Genomic DNA, 20,172 nt, shown 5'->3' with positions numbered 1-20,172 from the left:
AATGATCATGCATGAAAACTTAAAAACCTGGAAAGAACTCGGAAGTTAACAAGCAGATGAGTAAGAGGGACACTGCAGAGCTGTATATAAGACGAGAGGGGATCTTATCAATGTGTACAAGTACCTGAAGGGAGGGTGTCAAGGGGACGGGGACAAACTCTTTTCAGTTGTCCCATGTGACAGGACAAGAGGCAACGGGCAGAAATTGAAGCACGGGAAGTTCCACCTGACCGTGAGCGGGAATTTCTTCCCTGTGAGAGTGACGGAGCACTGGAACAGGTCGCCCAGAGAGGCTGTGGAGTCTCCTTCTCTGGAGATATTCAAGCCCCGCCTGGATGAAACCCTGTCTAACATGCTCTAGGTGACCCTGCTGAGCAGGGGGGTTGGACTAGATGATCTCCAGAGGTCCCTGCCAACCTTACTGGTTCTATGATATAACCCTAAGCGATACAGGTAAATAGGATGCTCTTGCACTTAACCTTTCTCATGTCACTGGAACAAAAGGCCCTCAGTGCAATAGGAAGCTGCCATTTCAGGAATTAAAAGACTGAAGGAATTTATCGCACAAACCTCGGCACCGTGCAATTCACAAGCACAGTTAGTTTCCTTACAGGAAGGAGTGTTTGTGATTACAGCCACAACTCATGACAATAGCAAGGAATATTCTTTGCTGCTGTTTTTAAGTTTACCTATTTGAATGTGCAGAGGCATGAAATCCGCACGCGCTTATCTATGATTATCTTATTAGGGAAATAAAGAGCCTCGTTTCATGCTTTTTTTCCTAACTATCCATTACAAGGTCTTCCTTCTTTTTGAAAGGCATCTCATGCTAACACCAGAAAGCAGTGACCTGCTCTTCTAGATCCTTAGCTCCTAATCTTCTAGATACAAAAACCATACTGCTACTGTTTTTCTTTCTTGTTCATATCCATATAAAGATGCTAGTGACAGGGCAAGATGCATATAAATCTTCAGAACCACTCGTTTAAAAATACATGCCTTTCATCCTCCCCAGCACATAAAGAACGCATTCCCACGAGACTTTGAAGGAAGAAATTCCTTATTCAAGGAGGAAAAGGTATCTTGGAAACCTTCAGCTGCAGAAAAAGACTATTTTCAGAAGTCATTTCATAACAGGCAGTGTATCCCCAAAGACTATTCCACTCTGAATCTTCCAGATCCAGACTTTTCCCTTTTTTCTTGCCCTAATGCACAAAACCTTTCAAGTAGGATATGTGACAGGGGAGTAAGATGAGGTATGGAGCGTGGCTGCAGCAAGGACAACGAGGACATGTAAGGCTGCTCCAAATGTCTGCTCAACTGCAGTGTGCTTTCTAATCTGCGCTGGATCCCATACACTTAATGCAGGTGGCTGATGATTCAGAAATCTGCCAACCATCTGCACTGGATATCCTGGGTCCTGATCTAGAATCAAGACAGAAGCACTAAACTATCAAAGTGTGAAATCTGTGATTTAAATTACAAGGTAGGACCATCCACCGAGTCTCTCGCATAATTCATGACATTTCAGAAGTACCTAATTCAAGCAGAAGGGAAAGTCTACCATTTCTGTCCTCAGCAGAACAGTTTTAAGCGATATTTTCAACATATGAGTGCTTCAGCATTTGGAATTTCATCTCAGCACATTATAAAGAGATCAAACTTTAGGAGGACTTAGAAGTAAATTTGATACTAAGGAGTGACACTGAATATCAAATATCTGTGATGCAACACTGTCCAGTCCTACATACAAATTTCTTAACAGCTGCACAAACAAATTTCCTGGAAAATATAGTATTGCAGGCAATCTCTTCATAATGCATAGTCACGTAGCTGTGCAACTTCAATACAGGATCACTCAAAACAACTTTTTAAATTAAAAAAACTCCACTCCAAAGTGTTTCTGCGAAATATAGAGGTCACAAAAAAATAAAAAATATTTTTTCTTTAAATTGTTTTTCTTTCAAACAAATGTTAACAAACACTCTTTTCCTATGTTCTTCCAGAGAAGAATTAGTCAAACATTATTGTATGATTCATGGGTTTGCCATTAATCATTTTGTCAGTCTGATATTGTAGAAAAGCAATTTGGAAAGAACAGATTCTACCAACCTCCCACATTTCATAAGAGGCTGCTCCAAAAGCAGAAGAATAATATTATCCAAGTTCAAAGAAAAACCTAGAGAGGCTTTCAACCTTAGAATAGTGAGTAATCCTAACACAAATCAAGTGTAAAACTATTAAGTGTAACACAAGAATAAATGATATCAATAAACATATACGTAACGTGAGATGTACAACTTCTTTTTAAAAATGGCTGAAGCCTCGACTTACTGTGGCTGTGCCGGAGACAGTTTGTGCATTTGTGTCAGCTGCGCTCTGTTCAGAGTGTGTCTGGGCAGGAGGGTACATGTTTAACGTGTGCTCTGGAACAGTGGTTTGGCCGGGGTAGTCTGGAGCTGGATGGGGATGCGGGGCCGTGTACTCCGCAGGGATGCCGTTCTGAGGCGGAGCGAACTGCGCCGAGGCGTAAGGCTGTGCCATTGTGTCAGGAGGAGCTGTAGCTTCCTGATTACCCTGTAAAGCGCAAAGCAGGAAAAGGGGAAGAAGAAACGTGGAGTGAGATAAAATAATTTAGAAAGCGATGGTAACATCCTACAAGATTGCTGGCCTGAAAAGGGCACAAAGTTTGTTTCTGGAGGAGAATAGTTCCTATCTGAATTAAACTCCTGTCTTGCTAACCCTATTCAATCTTATCGCAATGAGACAAATGAAGCTGCTGTTCCTGGGGTAATTGTAGACTATTCTTTAACTGTAAAAGGTCAGTGAAATCTGCCTGAACTAATGCCTCAACTCAAATACGGAAGAGGGCTCAGCTTGTTCCAAAAGTTGCTGAGTGCAACCGTCATTACAGACATGTGATAAAGTTGGCATACAGTCTGTGATCAATTATGATTTACTATTTTCAGAACATAGTTCATGCAACCTGCACACAGCAAAATTTGGGCAAATACTGTTCACATATTGAAAATATTTACATGAAATAATGCTCTGTTAGGTATTCAGAACTACTCTGAAGTATACCGTATTGAGCAACTGCCCTGCACAACTACAGAACAATTGTGATTTTGAATTTCATCATATTATATATTTGAATCTAAAAAATACATCAATTTAAAACATGAAGCTAATAAAAAGAAAAATGCTACACTGCAAGATGTCAAAATAAATATATTTAAAAACTTTAAAAGCTACCAAAATTTGAAGACAACGGTATTTCATTTTCATATTACAATAAACCTGTACAATTAAAAAACAAATATCCTTATCTCTCTATAGATAGTTTGATCTGGTTTTACATTTGATATGACAGTGGAAAGTCAAACGTGTTAATTGTTTAAATGTTCTACTCATATCAAATAATGATAATGAGAGGGAAACAGAGAACACTTTTTTTTAGCACATGTTTAAATGATGCTCAAAGTGTGATGCAACACATGACACAGCATTGGAGACCATCCATACAGGGACTATAGAGGGCTGTAAGGAATCTACACTGAGACACACTAACCAGCTAGCAAGATAAAGCTATCCCAAGTAATGTAAAAATAAATAAATCAATAAAAATTAACGAAGTTTTAAAAATAAGTTATCATTCTCTCACCACAGCATGTACAAGTACCTGCAGAGGAATACTGTAGGGATTTCGTTTCTTTGTCCTCACAAGTTCTTGATTTTCTAAATTCAAATTAGACTGGAAGAGTAAAAGCCATTCTTTTGCGTTCCTACCTAAGGACATTTCCAGCCACTTTCAGCTAATTCAGACATCAGTGATCTGACTTGAACTGGGCCTAAAATCAGGAGCTTTCAAAAATTTGAAGATCACAGCACAAGAACAAACCTTGGGTACATGTCAGGATTAGAGGGGAAAATTACTTTTTCCTTTGAAAACGCACTGTGCTCCAGACAATTAAGCATTACAGGAGGAAACTAAACTTCCCTAATGCTAATCTCATCTTTGCTACCATGCTAGCGTATGGCCCTGAGCAAGTAGTTACATTGCCTCATTCAGATATGTTTAAAATGAAAACAGTGACATCTACTTCACAGGGTTAAGGCAGGACGTTTCATTTGTACGCATCTATAATATTTTTAAGTTAGTGTTGCACTGAAACTCGCTGTGATTTACATTTCAATAGAGGTTAAAAATCCTTATAATTTCAATTTAGTAAGAGCATACCTATACCTTCTTGTGCTAAAATTTTAAGGTCCCTTTTTTTTTTTTTTTTTTTTTTGTGCATAATATTTTCTCACTGTTAAAAAATAATTGAGATGAAATAACAAGCAGCAATAAACGGATTCCACCCGAGAGATTTATTATATTTTAAAGGAATACTTTAAAAAATTTTTGGAAAGGAGAGTGGGGGGCCTTGATTTTTTTTTATACATCAGGTATTTCAAGATAGACTTCAATAAGCAACTTGAAGTTCTGCCCATACAATCACTGTCACTGTGCTGGCTTTGAAACGCAGTAGCTGGTTACTGCTGGTAAGCTGTTCCTTCATGTCAGCTGCTAAACATGGCATTAGAGTCAGCAGATGTTAAAAAGGAACAATAATGGCAACGAAGGGACCACGAGCTAATGTCCAGGTGCATTTCATATAAAGGTTTCTATACTACCTTGAGCTTTAAAACAGATGTTGCTGAGACCCCCACTGTTTCTCATTAACATTGACAGCAGTTCCAGGAGGCTCTAATTAATATTCAAAGCATTCATACTTAGTGCTAATTACAGCTAATATTTAATTAAGAACATTGAGCTGTTATATGATTTCTTACCAGCAACTCGAAATGTTTCACTTTTTAGAATTATCATAAAATGGCACACTGCACTGGGAACTTCTTCACCTCCGCACCACCGCTGACGCTCTTCTACCTCATTGATCAGACTTGTTAAAGGGAGGGCTGGACCTCTTGTTAAAGGGGCCCCAGTTTTAAATAAACAAATATGAAGGAACAGTATTTTTATATAGCTCCTACATATTCAAAGGTTTACAGTCCCGCCATAAAAAACCCTCCTATACTCAGAGTAGGAAACTGGCAAAGGTCATCAGCCCAGGCATTATGTATTCAATAAATTGTCTGTTAAAAAGAAAGAAAGGAAGGAAGGAAGAAAGAAAGAAAGAAAAAAGTAATCCTATAGGTATTACACTTGCACACTCTACTTTAGGCTGAAAGTTTAAAATGATAATAAGAAACCTGAGCTATTCTTCTCTTAAAAGCAGCAGACTGCTATAGCCTTCTTTAGGTTTAAAATTAATGTGAATTTTTTATTCAAAGTGAACTCAATAGACACAGCATTACTATATTGTATATAGTATGCACCTATGTATAAACATGTTGTTTATTACTAAGATGTGCATTGCACCAGAAGTTTAAAATATGAATTTACATCAAGAACAAGGCAGTTTAACCTAATAAATCGTATATACCTGTGCTCGATGAAAACTCCAGACTACGCAAAACTCAGCTACATTTTAATGGATCTTAACAAATCAGAAATTCCTTAGGCATGGTCATCTAAAACGACTCAGTACTGTGCCCTTTAAAACAAAGCGAACTAAAATGAAAAAAAGGAAATAATAGATCCAAGGCATCAAGTTGAGAATACGGAACGGCCCTGAAAGCAACGGGAAACATTGATCCTAAATTAGCCTACAAGCTCAGGTACCAAGAGTAATCTCAGAACTGCGGCTGACAGTACACAGACATTGTGTGATACAACGTAGGCATGAGAGACTATGCAGATGTTGTCAGTTCAGACTGTTCCAAGTAGCTTTACTTTAAGTTTAAATGACCCCTTAATGCTCACTTTTGTGTATGGTTTTTAATCAAGTAGTTGTTGGCAACCAAAAGAAGAACAAAGGATGGCAGACAGTCAGGCTCTGCTAAACGTTTTGGCCTGAGATTTAATGAAAACCACATTTCAACTGAAAAATATGCTTTACGTGGCAGTGTATAAAATCAACTTTATTGCTTTCTGCTTAAATGTTGAACTCTACGGAACAAAACAAGAGAGCGTTCTGACAACGTAGGTAAGTGAAGCTGTTCCTAATCCATATATATTATTCCATTTGAAGAAAAGCTTCAGATTTAAAAATGCTCCTAGGACCTCAGATCTTAATATGCCTTTTCAGTATCTTCTGTTCAGAAAGGATTTCATAATGAAAAAATGCATGAAAAATGTAAAAATGTAATAAGGCAAGCTTGTTATGTTTGTACACAAAAGACACTACAGAAAATATTACTTATGCAATGTTCCTTTTTAAAAACACATTTGCAGCATAAAACTGTATTTATTCAATGAAAACCTTTCTGGCTGCCTGCATTTTAAAGTCTAACTAACACTTTATTGTTTGTTTTACTCTATTTCAGTTTGGTGTGTTTTGTTTCTTTGGCAAGAGATATCTCACATTTAGAGAAAGCCTCTCATACTGTAGTTAAATGAGCCAAACTGCATCATATCCTCAGGGCATGGAAACAAAGAAGAAAAATGCAACATTACTCCGTAAACCTGCTGGTTATAAGAACGGTTCAGTTAGATACATCAAGCACAGCAGAGACACATAATCACTGCTGTAGTTCGCCTTCTTTCAGAATGACTTAAGCAACAAAACATGTATTAGAAGTCTTGCATGCAGCGGTGCAGCTGGATAATAAGAAATGCCCTAGCTTGACTAAAATCAGAATTTCAAGTGAAAATAAAAGTGAAAATACCTGCTGTACCATCCTGCTCCCTTTATCCTCCATAAACTTAGCAGCTGCTCTAGTCCCAGGCCATACAGCATCTGCCCAAAGCAAGCATCAATTATGGACGAGGGTGTGTGAGCACTGCAATGTGTGTATGAGTGTGGATGATAGGGGTGTTGAAGGAGGGGGAGCTAATGCAAGGCTTACTGACCTCCCTCTCAACATCTGACTGCTCCCAAAACCTAATCCAGATGGGACTCGACTCTCAGTGTGCTGGGCCTCGCCCCATCGATCACAGCAGGCCACTCCTCTGTCTCCTGCTACTAGTTACGGAGCGCACCAGTGAGCAGATGATTACACACGGAAGAAGAAAAAACACAGCTTGACGACATTAATAGCTGTTTAGAAAACATTAGAAATGCTACTATGTAAGTTGTTGCAAGCTGAACATTTCCATTCTAAAATTAAGACTCTGTATTCAAAGTTACAAAAGCCCCTGAACTTCCAGTGCTTTGACTTCTCGATAGCTCCACTGTGCAGTAACATGTACGTATTTCTATGTGATTAATTCTTCCTACATGTGGTAAATTTAATAGCAAGATGAGTTCTATTTTAAAGCTGCTGAACTTCATAAGTAAAGCATGTATACTGCAGTAGCCTGTTTTAGATTAAATGCACTTTATCCTTCCTTACAACTGAAATACTGTTTCCTTCTTTGTTTCATTTCATGATAACCCACTTTCTTACCAGGGAAAATATTTCACAAATGCTTCCAAGGTTTAGTTTTGTGAGGCACTTTAAGCAAGTTAATGCTACACTGTTGAAAGAACTTGCCTAGATACTCTGGAGGTAGTTTAAAAAGGATTTAACTTCTAATTAAATTACATAATAAAGAAAAAAGCTGCAAAGATACCGACAGCCCCAAAGAATACACCTTTATCGGCACCCTGTCATGGATTGCCTGCAAGTACAAGAATTCAGAAACAAAGCAGACTTGTACCAGGGGAATTATTCTTTACAAATGTCTAATTCTAAAGGGTGGATAGGACAACGGATAAACAGCCATCAGCTCATCATTACATCCATATTCCAACTGAAATACACTGGATTTCTTTAAAGTGACAGAGTAATTCTTACAGATTCATTGCTGGCACTCCGCAATTAATGATAATAAAAACAGCCACTTCAGATTTTTCAGAAGGAATCAGGCATCCTGCCACACTGGACCAATAATCACAACTGACTGATTCTGCAAGCTTTCTCTGTTGTAGCTTAATTATCTGACCGGGCCACTTGACTCACATCATTTGCTTCTGCAATCATACAAAATGAATTCTCCAGCAACTTTTTTTTTGTGTGTGGGGGGGAAGTTTCAGTACAGAGACAGATTCAGATTTCATTTAAAAAACAATATCCTTCCAAGAGAAGGGTATTCTCAAAAGTAAGAATGATAAGGGAAAATACATTTTCTGCAGAGAGCGTAGGAGAAAAGGCAGTAAGAGTAAGCAAAAGAGATTTTCTTCACTACCTCAAGAACATCAACAGTAGCATCTCTTTCCTTCCATTATAGGGAAAGATTTTCTTATGATGTTCTTCACATAAAACATATTGTGTGCCAGTAAAAGTCTATGTTCTTCCTACTCACCTGAAAATGTCCATTTTGTGTCAATGTATGGGACAGACTAACTAATTAAGAATCACAACACCCTGTGAAGAGGGAAGGTTAAATACTGCGACTTACATTTTACAGATGAAGACAAGAACTTGCCAAAGAATAAATCCTAGTCTGGATCTCTACCAGTATTCAAGACCACATGGGATTCTGGATGTACAGATAAACATGAAGAAAGAATTCCCCCTGGCACCCTTCTTCTTTCCAAATGTTACGGCTAAAACTTTCTACTGCCCTTACGACGGCATGATTTATAGCTTTTCTTTACCTACACCACAGTTCCTGCTTTTGCCATTTTCAATGGTCCAAACAGACATGATTCTGTCACATCAATTTGTTTTCACTTTCTCCCCCACTACCACCTAAATCTTTCTTTCTTTTACTTAAATTTCCTGCCTGTCTTCCACTTTCTCCCTCTCTGACCCTTAGATATTTTATGCAGGTCCTTTAAATTACAGCTCAACTTTCTGTTCAATCAATCAATGCTGCCTGAAAAAAATTAACTGGTAGGCTTCCCTCACCAGCTCATCTGTCCTCACTTTTCCTCCCCATTTTCAGAAATCTGAAGAAAAAAGAACAAAAAGAGACATATAGCGGAAGAATCTGGAGTTTTCAGTAGGTGTATCTAAGCTTCATTATCTAAGCATCATCTCCATGATGAGAATTGATTCTTAATACATTTCAAAAGAAAATATAAGAGGAGCTTACCCTTTCCCTCAAATCAATGCAGAAAACTGTACCTCAGTCTTATTTCACATCTTTACTGGAGAATACTGAGGATGACACAGCATCCTCATGCCCAAATAGGGAAAATACGGATTGGACTGTAAATATCTGAGGTAGATAAAAACTACCTAGCCTAGCCTGGACTGCTAGGCTTTAAAGAGAGTAGTAATCACCGTTCGGAAGTCTAACTGGTAACAAGCCATGACTGCCATCCCTGAGGAGTCAATACCAGGTCTCAAACTTTTGAACATCTTCATAGAAGGCCAGGATGAAGCGACAGAAATCAAGTTCACAGATGACACCAAATAGGGGGAGCAGCTGACAGGTATGCTGGGATAGATACACTGGAGGCAGGCCTGGCATCTCGGGGTCTTGAGACACGGGAGGAATGGGCTGACAAGAACCCCATGAAGTTCAACAAAAGGAAACTGCAAAGTTCTGCTCTTGGGACAGAATAATGCCATGCATTGGTACAGGCCATGGACTGACTGCCTAAGGAGCAGCTCTGCAGGAAAGGATCTGCTGGAGCGCTGGTGGACAAGAAGTTAAACACGAAATCAGCAGCCTGCCTTGGAGGCAGTAAAGGCTATCTGCACAGCAGGCCCTAACAGCAAGAGGCTAGCCAGAGGGTTGAGGAAAGAGATTACTTGTCTCCACACAGCATTTGTGAGATGGCATGTGGAATGCTGGGCTCAGTCTCAAGCTCCCCGGGACAGGAGATATACAGGCAAACTAGAGAGAGTCCAGTGGAGGACCACTGAGATGGTTGGAGGGCTGCACCATATGGGGAGAGGCTGAGGGAGCTGATTTGAGGTACAGAAACAGGCTGCTCACAGAGATTGCACAATCTCAGAGACTGTCAAAATGCAGTTGGACAAGGCCCTGAACAACCTGATCTGACCGTGCAGTATCCCTGATTTGAAAAGGAGGTGACCCCCAAAGTTCCCTTCCAGTCTACATTATTCCGTGATTTGATGGAATTTCAACAACAGCATAGTATCTTCAGAACTGCTTTTATACTTTTATCCTATTTCATGACTTTATGAGTAAAGGCACTTATTGGCAAGAAAGGGACTAGTTACAACTTCTAATCTGCTTTCTCTCCTCAAAGGATCATATTCCAATTCTTGAGTATGGGTTTGGAAAGCTGTCTAAAATACATATGTTTACATTTGTTTAATCCACAACAAGAGAAGTATGAATGCAGCACCCACTATAGCGCATGTGAGACTAGAATTGTTCCACAAGCAATGCAAATTAAGATTGTGACATGTCTTAATTATTGTCACATTTATCCACCATGTGAAAAAAAAACCCTGTCTTGTCAATTGGGTCTCCATAGAAAGAAGAATTTTCTTTTTTTTTCCTATATCATCTCTAATCCAACTATAACTACGAGAGGTAAGTTTTCTAATTTCATCTGCATTTTTTTCTGCTGGTGTTTTATTGAATATCACTGCTACTCCCTAAAGCTGATTTGCAGTCAAGGTAGCATGCCCATTTTCTTATTGTTCTGCTTCTAAGAAAGTGGTTGCACAAGCCTTTTTTTTTTTTTTCCCTGCAATCAATACTGATTGAACATATGGGACTTCTAAAGCTGAATCAGTTTCCAAATCAGTTCACAAGCAACTGAGACACCGTAAGTGAGAGAGTGAGAGGTTAATGCACTGAAGCACGGGGGCAGAAACAAGCAACAGGAGATAAGAGAATAAAGCAGGAGAAATATAATAAGCTATAATGACACAAAAGATTTTGACCTGAGAAACTATACCTTAATTATCTTACATCTTAAATATGTAATACTTAAGGCAAAGCAGAGCGAGTTCTGAATTACAAGGCCCTTACAAGAAATGGTAAAAACATCAACCTGTTCTCATAATTTGGCTAACATAAAGCTCAGAACTACTATAAGAGACGTTGTAAAAGAAAAATATGCAATGCAACTAGAAGCCAGGTAGCCTGCAAGTCTCAGAAGCAATCCAAAATTGGGAATCTTGGGCCATCTTTTAGAACTACAGACAAAAATGTAATTCATACAGTGGAAGCATTGAGCAGTGGAAGATGTGGAGATGTGTTACCAATTTATTAGGGTGCACTGGTCCTTCTGAGAAGCCCAGGTGAAGACTTTGGTTATGTAGCAAGACTGCTTATGGTCTTTGCATAACTCTGCATCATGCGATGCAGGCCTTTTAGATGCCAATGAGACTATTACCACTTTGTAACTTACATATGAGCATAAGGATTTTTGGAATTAAATCAAAAAACTTCTCCGATCAAGGATTGAACATTCAAAACCATTAGAGTCTGAAAAGGGGGAGATAAGCATGTGTATGGCTCTTACTGGAATTTACAGAAAGCTGAGAAATTCCTGTAACATGGCTGAAACAATTCATTTAGGATTTTGCTCTAGGTAGATTTCAATATTTCAATTTAAATTTACTCACGAAAATATTAGACTAAATTTCTCAGGGGACTGGGACTGGATACAGCTGCATTTTTTAGAAGCATCTAAATCAGTCAATTTAATCTAGCTGAGGTTAATAGTCACACAAAGTTGTTACACAGCTGCTGCCTCACCGAGATCAAAATAAATAGACTGACTTTTTAAAAGTTGGTTTTCTAATAGACTTATGACAAAATATAGCAATGTATTTGCCAGTTTTGTTAGCTACCACAATTCAGAAGGTAGTGAACCTACACCATATACCACACCACACTATACCACCCATATACCACATTTTTTTAGGGCATCTGTTCTGGAGAAATCATATCAGATTCATGTGTACCTAATTAGTCCTTATTCACATATAAAGAAATGGCTTTCAGTTAAAAGTCACCAGACAGAAAGAGTAATGTGTTTTACAAACAGACAACAAAAACGATTACAGAGAGAACCAAGAAACTGGGACTGTGAATAAGTACAGCAGTTTCCCTGAACTGAAGTCCCAAGTAGACTTTTGGTTGCTTCACGAAAGCACTGCTGAGGTTACTATGTCAAATTGCAGCTTGCCTTAGGTATGCAGATCTGTGGCAAGACAAGGCTAAAGTGACAGTAATGTGACAGGTCAAGACTGAAAGGCAGCAGCGGTCATTTGAGGGCAAATTTGCATGACATTTCTTTGAACTGAACTCTTCAGACAGCTTCTTTGGAAAGACTGGACTTTTAGGTGGGTTGAAAACCAGCTAGACTGTCAGGCTCTAAGATCAATGGCTTAGCATCTTGCTCATGATTGGTAGTAAGTGGAATACTTATACTCTAGTATCCAAAATGGATACTAAGCTACATTAGAAGAAACATGGCCAGTAGATCAAGGTATATTGTTAGCCCGCACTCCATTTGGCATGGCACATAGAATATTGTAGTTTCTGTCCCTGCCTCCAGGTCAAGAGGGATGCAGAGAAACTCCTGAGGCTAGTAAGATGATCAGAAGCTTAGAGCTATGTCCTGAAAAGAGAGCTTGAGGGAGGATGGGGGCTTATTTAGTCCAGCAAAGTGCAATCTAATAGCTTCCTCTATTTGAAGGGCAGTAACAAAAATGATGGAGCCAAAACCTACTTGTTGTGGCATGGGTGACACACAAAGGCAAAAGGGTCACCAACTGCGGCATGGGAGGTTCATGATGGACATTAAGAAGAACTTCCTCAGTAGGAGAGTAGTGCAGTCCTCAAAACAGGTTACCCAGAGAAGGCGGGGAATCTCAACCTTGGAAGTTCTCAAGACTTGGCTAGACAAAGCCATGGCTGACTGATGTAGCATGGTTGTTAGTTCTGCTTAGAACTAGAGCTTGGACTGGATGACCTCCAGCTGTCCCTTCAATATTTCTATGATTCTAAGATTCTATGAAATAATTATATTAGCACAACTAAGAGGGCTGCAAACAGGTAAAAGGAAACAAAAAACAGTTCTGTCCTCCAAAAAGTCTGTCCTCCATTGCTCACAGAGATCACATGCAAAAACATCTGAATGCACATATGAATTGCAAATATTCTGCATTGTACCTGTAACTCTTACCAAGCAGATTTTTCTTTAAATATGACCCCACTTTTACCAAGTATGACAGAATATTTACGAATTAAATTTATGCATAAATCATAATTACCAGTTCCAAGAGGCGAGAACTGTGATCTTCACTTTCATAAACTTTTGATTAAAACTAAGCAGCAGCTATTTCTATAGCGTTCAGTATAGTTTTACAGCATAAGAAATTCATCATTTTACTGTTTCCCATCTTTAAATTATTCAGAAGAAGTAAAAATATCAAGAACCTAGGAATTCGTTGTTAGCACTGCTTTCAGAAAATGTCCATTTCTCCTTCTGGTTTGACATCTCCCTATTATTTATGGTGGAACACAGATGATCTGAGCTGCAAGGACCAACTACTACACTGTGCCATCTTGTTTAATACCAGTTGAGGTAGCATTCATTTTTTGGCACTGAAATGAAATTATGGAACATCATGTCTGATGTTATTTACTTCTAAGAATAAAATGCCTATCAAAATATCATCAGGCACAAGGAACAGATTGGCCCCTGACTCTGCTAGACTTTGTTGTGCTTGTTTATCACTGCACTGCTAGCAAATCAAAACACAACACCAAAGTAAGGTAAAGCTCTTCTCACTGATGAGGTGAAGATGGCAATCAAATTCACCTATGCAGTACAAAATGTATTTCTAAACACACATCACAACCAGCTGAAAATAAAGACAAATCTGTATTAACGGAGTGCAACAATGAATCTGCAGTTACAAAGAAAATGAACAAAATCTTTCAGTGGATTTGGTGCCATTGGAAAGAATTTCATTGCCCATAGTAACTGGTAAGTTTTACATTGCTAAATCTCTAAAATGCTTCTCTTACCATGGAAGGAAAGGGTAATTTGTCACTGTATTTTAGTTTTCCCATCTGTAGGGGTCAGTGACTAGAATTGCTCTGAATCTGCAGAAGTATATTTCTTCTACCTGCACATCTTCTCTAGAGCTGTATTATTAGACTAGCCCCTCTTCTCAAAGCTGAACATATATAATAGGAAATCTTGCTGTAAAGCTGGCCCGTGCCACATGCTAAAAGTGCCTGACACTGGTAAGCTACAAAGCATTGCTTTGAACAATATGTCATTTTAAATTAATACAGATTGCAGGACTGGACACAAATGATCCTATTCTCAGTTTATAGTTTATTTCTGTGGCTCTGTGGAGGGAAGCAGTAGGGAAAGGAAATGTAATTCCAAAACTGAGATAGCATTGAGAAAAACTTCAACATATTCACCAGAAGCATATGGCTAATTTACAGCAACAGCATCCAAAAGCATTTGTGTTTATACAGCGCAGCAGCATTTATAAAAGCAACAGCCTCCAAGCCCTAGAATTAGTGACAATAAGCATCTGCATAGACTATTTGGGGAAAGAAAAGTTATAGCTTTAAAATTGTTTTTAATCCACATGCAATGAACTGGCTATCTTTTACACTAGAACAGTTATTTAAGATGAAATAAGCTATCTGAAAATATTGAAACAGTCCAGTATCTGCTGAGTATGCACCCAGTGAGATGGAGAATACAGTAAATGTGTTAGTATTCAGGCAGCTTCTAGCTGCAAAAGAAATTCAGATTAGATATTGCTACACAGAAATTTATAGCTAGTAGATATTCAGTCAGAAAAGTGGTTTTTCTTTTAAATATTACAATCACATGGTACCATACATCACTTGTGTCAAGTTAAATTTAATCATATCAGCATACTTAAAGGAAAAAATCTGAACATCTACTCGTATACCCATGCCAGGAGGGATTATATGAGGCTTTATGAAGCCTTTTCCTTTTATTTAATATTCTGATAGCTGCATAGAAAATTTTGATATGCAATATACCCCCAAACTAATCTATTCCATTGTCTTCTTAATACACACCTAGTACGCCTGAACTCAGTCAGAGTATAATGTGTACTGTCAATTACTTAGGTTCTTCTGAAGTCTGCTGCTTTAAGAGGAAAGACATTTTCCTTGAAGCAGAAATGGGTATAATGAGAGTGATGCTAATTTCCTTGGGAGTAAAGCAACATCATCTGCTTTCTCCTAGTTAAGAACACATACAGAGGAGAACAGTAAGTTACGAGCTCACTAATGCCTACAGATTTTTGTCATGCTTGGTAGAATCAGGTTTGTGAAGGGCTGTATTTCAGAAACGACAACATGTTTGAGCAATGCAACAAAGAAAGGTAGTAAGCTTTTATTGGAATGTGCTTTTTCCGTATATATCTAATGGCTTATCTGAATAACAACAAAATCACTATGGAATCCATCAGAAATGAATTAAATGCATCTTGGAGACACCTAAAAACTGCTTAAGGTTTTTGCAAATTGCACCGGAGAATTCTGTAAAATCCTTCAGACAATACGCATCTTCTCATCCCAATTTTCCTATTTCCTTAACGTCCCAAAGAGTGAAAATTGTCTTATTTAACTTTAGCCATTCTAAGATTTGGTCACTTTAATCATCTAGACTCTCTTTACAGTCCATACAGTGCAACTAACGTCCCTCTTAGGCACCTATGTTAGGATGGTATGAATTATCCTCCGGAATTAGCCTCCGGAATCCTTGCTCACTTTCTCTCTGGTCATGTCATGCTAAATCAGACAAATCCCTCCCAATAAGTCCAAGTTAAGAATATCTTGAGTCCTATATTCAAGTCAGGTTTCCCTGACACTGTGCCTTGGCTATTGGCTGCCATAGATTAAAAGCAACAACAATAAAAAAGTAGAGACATGAATTTTATTCTAATTACTGAAACTGTTCAGTGATGTACCTATCTACCTAATACATACTTTGGCAGACTCAATCCACAGTAAAACACAGGATGCTTGTATGAACAGAATTTAGATTCCAAAATAGGGGCCTAAAAGGCAGAAGTCTACCTCTACAAATGTATTGAGTTTGTTCTGTGAAGCCTCTCTCTGCCTTCTCCTCTATTCTCACTCAGATTCTGTTTTAGTTTTCTTTTAAATCAAAATCTACCTGTGCCCCTCTCAGGCTCCTCCTTTATTATTTTACCTGCTTCCTTCTTCTACAGCCAGCTGTAAAAATCTAATACTCTCCCTTTTTATTTATTGCAACCATTCAGAGTATAGCAGATAAAAATGCTATTCTGCTTGACACACACACTATAGCAATTATACTTAAGTATATAATATGAAATATGAAAATTGTGAATGATTCTGAGCAGAAATACACAGCTACAGTAGTAGTACAATTTAGAGAAGCTCTTCAACTGTTCTCATACAGGCTGGATACAATTTTAACCATTTGGCCCAGGATTTGGAGATGAAAAGGTATTTTAGAACTTGACACTACTACGGCGCTTCCCATTTGTTGGTTTTTCCGAAGTGGTAAATACAGTGGCCACCTGGTACAAGTACCAACAAAGGGTTCACTGCTGTTCAGTTGACTTAAAGTAGTAGCAAACAAGTTGAATGCTTAAAATGAATTCTCAAAGTATACCACTGCTAATTTTTCACTGTCTACAGTTTTAAAGAACAACGAAACAAATAAATAATAAAAAAAAAAAAACAAAGCAGAGAGCTATTCTAAATGGACAAAGGAGGAAAAAGTGGATTTGAATTCTCCAATAAAGAGATCTTCAGTGGCTAATGATATTAATTAACAAAGGCAATACACTCCAAATTCAATTTCTGGTACAGCCTATGTAGGTTGTGTCATATTAGGAACAAAAGTCAAGGGGGAGTTCAGAAGCTAAGCATGACAAATTGATTTGAAAAATATTGTTTGATAAGAAGGATTATAAACTGATTTTTTTTAAGTTATTATTTTAAATTCAAGTTAGCAACACAGATCGAACACCAGTTAAATAACCTGTACTCAAGAACTCTCACGCACTTTGGAAGTAAACAAGTTACAATATAAAATATTTTGAATTAAACAGAGCATACTGCATTAATTCAAACAATATAAGCAGCACTTGTTACAAAAGCCTGTTCCTCTACGCAGAAAAGTAGGAGTAAGGGTGAAAATATCCTGAATTTTAATCCCGATACTGGCAATCTTTTGGGCATTGGCAATTTAATACATTTTGTTTCAATTTCTTACATATATAAAACAAAAAGTACAATGCATAGTTCACCACTGAGAAAGACTGGAATTTGCTAGCTAGCACCTTACATTCTATGATGTTGAAAGGGGGGAAAAAAAAACTCGGCACCAGTTCAGTTAAAATAACAGTTTAAAAACTAACAAGCTACTGCAAGTCCTGCATTGATGCACTTAGCCTAGTTAAATGGCAGTTGCCATTGCCTTAGTTGAAGGAGTATTTTAAATAAAATCACAGAGAGGAAAAACACAAATAGTTTAAAAACAGAAGCAGAGCATCTAACATTCCTTTGCAGCACCGTTTAGTCAAAGTTTACTTTCCATTAACCAGTGCAACTTTCTGACGCAAACAAGTTCACACTGACACTGAAAGCTGCAGCTCCTTAAATTCTCTTATTTGGCTGAAAGATATGTAAATAATTTCTGTCCTTTTTATAGAGAATAATCTCAGTCAAGTTTTATTTAGAAATTATCTGTATTTCAAAATATTGAGTTTTGAAATACAAATTATTTCAGAATTTGAAAGGAACAATTAATATGACCCTAATAAAACTGTTTTGCAGTTGTATTTGCCCGCTGAGTACTACTAAATAGCAATCTAGGAGAAAAGGAATTCTTATGAAAACTAGCTTTCACGTATTTTTTCAGGAACACAGAAAATATCTGCCATAAAAATTATCAGAACCACGCAAGGCTATTAGTATTTGCCTAAATTTGACTAGGGTATGTATTCGGCCAGTTTTGTACTTCCAGTTACTCAATGCAGCTTACAGGGTTAACCATCATTAAAACTCACTTTCTGAAAACTAGTGGTAGAAGAGATATCAACATTCATAAGAAATCATCTTGGACTAATCTCTTTTTCCATGTATGAAACTTCTACTTCTCAGGAACTCCTATTGTACATGATCATCTGTGACAAACAGAACTGCCACTCTAGGGAAATTGCAATGTTTCCTCAGTGATCACGACAGCAAAAGAGAGCTCACAGATGTTTTCAAGAAATTCATGAGATAAATAGAGAAACCTAGAGCTTGAGCTCTAACGTGGAAGTCCTTTGACTGAACAACAGCTCACCAGGATTAGAAATTCAATATAATCCAAAATTTTCATATTCAAATATAATCCAAACTTTTTGTATTTTGCTGTAAATGACAAAACATTGAAAGTATTTGGGAGTAACAAGGAAACGTGCAGCCTCTTTTCATAAGGCTACATTTCATTTTTGAAAGATAATTATGTTCAATGCAAATACTCTGCTAAACTTATTATTCTTTCTCGTTTCACATATCAGTGCTTTTGCTTTTCAGAAATTGTTACCGCTTTGTAACTCTAAACTACTGAACTGAGCAAGGACACTGGAACAGATGTATAGTTACAGTGCAGCAAGTCTGACCTAGTTACTGATATACTTACTATGTTAGATTAAATTCTGGGGTGGATACTGTTTTTATGAACAAACATTGCAGTCAGATGAGTGCCATAGAAATGACAATACTCAAAATATCACCATCTGCAAGCTCAGAGGAATCTGGGGAGCGCCTTACGTGCTTCTGCACTATCAGCTGCTTTAGCTTTTTTGGATACCAAAATTAGCAACCCACTTCCTCACTGCATCTGATGAACCTCGGCCATACATTCTGCTGTCTCCAACAAGGGGATTGTTCATCTCCAGCGACAGAGCAGTAGCATCTGAAAGCATCTCAGTCATTGCTGCAATGATCTGTCCAGGTACTACTAAATTTAACAGCAGGCTTCCAGAAAAACAGGCGAGAGAGGGAACAATGATTCGGACATACCCCTCCACCAACAGCCAACGCAAAAACCAAACTTACTTTCAAATCTGAGTTGAGGAACAGAAAAAACCTACACTTGGGAACTCAGAAAAATGAATACTCTTGCTAGCTTAAAAACACACATTCATTCACATGGGAGAGAGACTGCGAAAGAGTGAATACTTGATAGAAGACCTGACAGATTAGTGATGACTGGGAAACGGAAATCCGCCTAAAATCTCAACAGAAAGGATGGCAACACTTCAGGTTATACAGGTGACCCCTGTTATAACCCCTTGTTATTTTTAAATCCGCTGAAATATTTCTTCCCTTCTGTTTAGGTTAAACAGTACTTTGACTTAAGAAGCCAAAAGGCTGTCAGAGCATTCCATTCACGGAAGGAACAGGCGAGAAATGTAAGAGGAAAAGAGCAGCTAGACCAGTTCTATGCCGTGACGTGACAGAGAAGCAAGACATAGAACACCTGAGAGGTACAGGCTACTCATTTTAAAGATTTCCATTTCTGCTGCTACATTGGATTAACAAATCTAAATGGTAAGAAACAGGTTTTAGAGTGTGTTTTAGACAACACTATGGCTATAGATGTTCAGAATATTTAACTACACTTATAATGGTTTCTATGCCATAAAAAGTATAATTATGCTCCCTTTATGAGATTAAGAAGTTCAAGGCTTCTGTTCTTCTATATTTGCAATGTCTTCCTGGGCAGGTATCCTAATCCAGCTAGTACGGTTTCATTTGAACAGATCTTCCAAGTGCAAACAAAGCTTCCTTTGCTCTGGAAAGAAAATGGAGCAGTAACTATAATTCTCAAACTCTGTAATGGCAACTGGAAAAAAAAAAAAAAAGAGGAAAGAAAAAGACCAACAGTGAAAGGGCTGGCATGATTTAATTAGTGCGGCAAACAAGTACTAACACAGTCAAGGTCCTGAAAAGAGCCACGAGAATTGCCGAAGACGGTAATGACGCTATTCTTTTGAATGGAAACGTTGCGCTACCTCTCTGGGCAACCCATTCCAACACTTAACTGTTCTCAGGGGAAAAACGTTTTTCCTCATATCCCGTTGGAACCTCTCATGTTTCAGTTTATGCCTGTTTCCACTTATCCTCCCATCACGTACCCTGGT

The 20,172-nt window shown here is 38.1% G+C and overlaps 1 protein-coding gene across 1 annotated transcript in view; it reads right to left on the bottom strand.

Annotated features, from left to right (window-relative positions):
* The window catches only part of RBFOX1 (RNA binding fox-1 homolog 1), a 1,388,408-nt gene that overhangs the window by 137,593 nt on the left and 1,230,643 nt on the right, over nt 1–20,172 (bottom strand). Inside the window, exon 7 of the mRNA XM_062588818.1 lies at nt 2,335–2,577. Within this exon, the coding sequence (XP_062444802.1) occupies nt 2,335–2,577 (243 nt within the window). The remainder of the gene's footprint in view (nt 1–2,334; nt 2,578–20,172) is intronic.

Source organism: Rhea pennata, chromosome 15 (genome assembly GCF_028389875.1).
Source record: "Rhea pennata isolate bPtePen1 chromosome 15, bPtePen1.pri, whole genome shotgun sequence".
NCBI classification, from domain to species: domain Eukaryota; kingdom Metazoa; phylum Chordata; class Aves; order Rheiformes; family Rheidae; genus Rhea; species Rhea pennata.
This window is presented reverse-complemented; position numbering and strand designations above follow the sequence as displayed.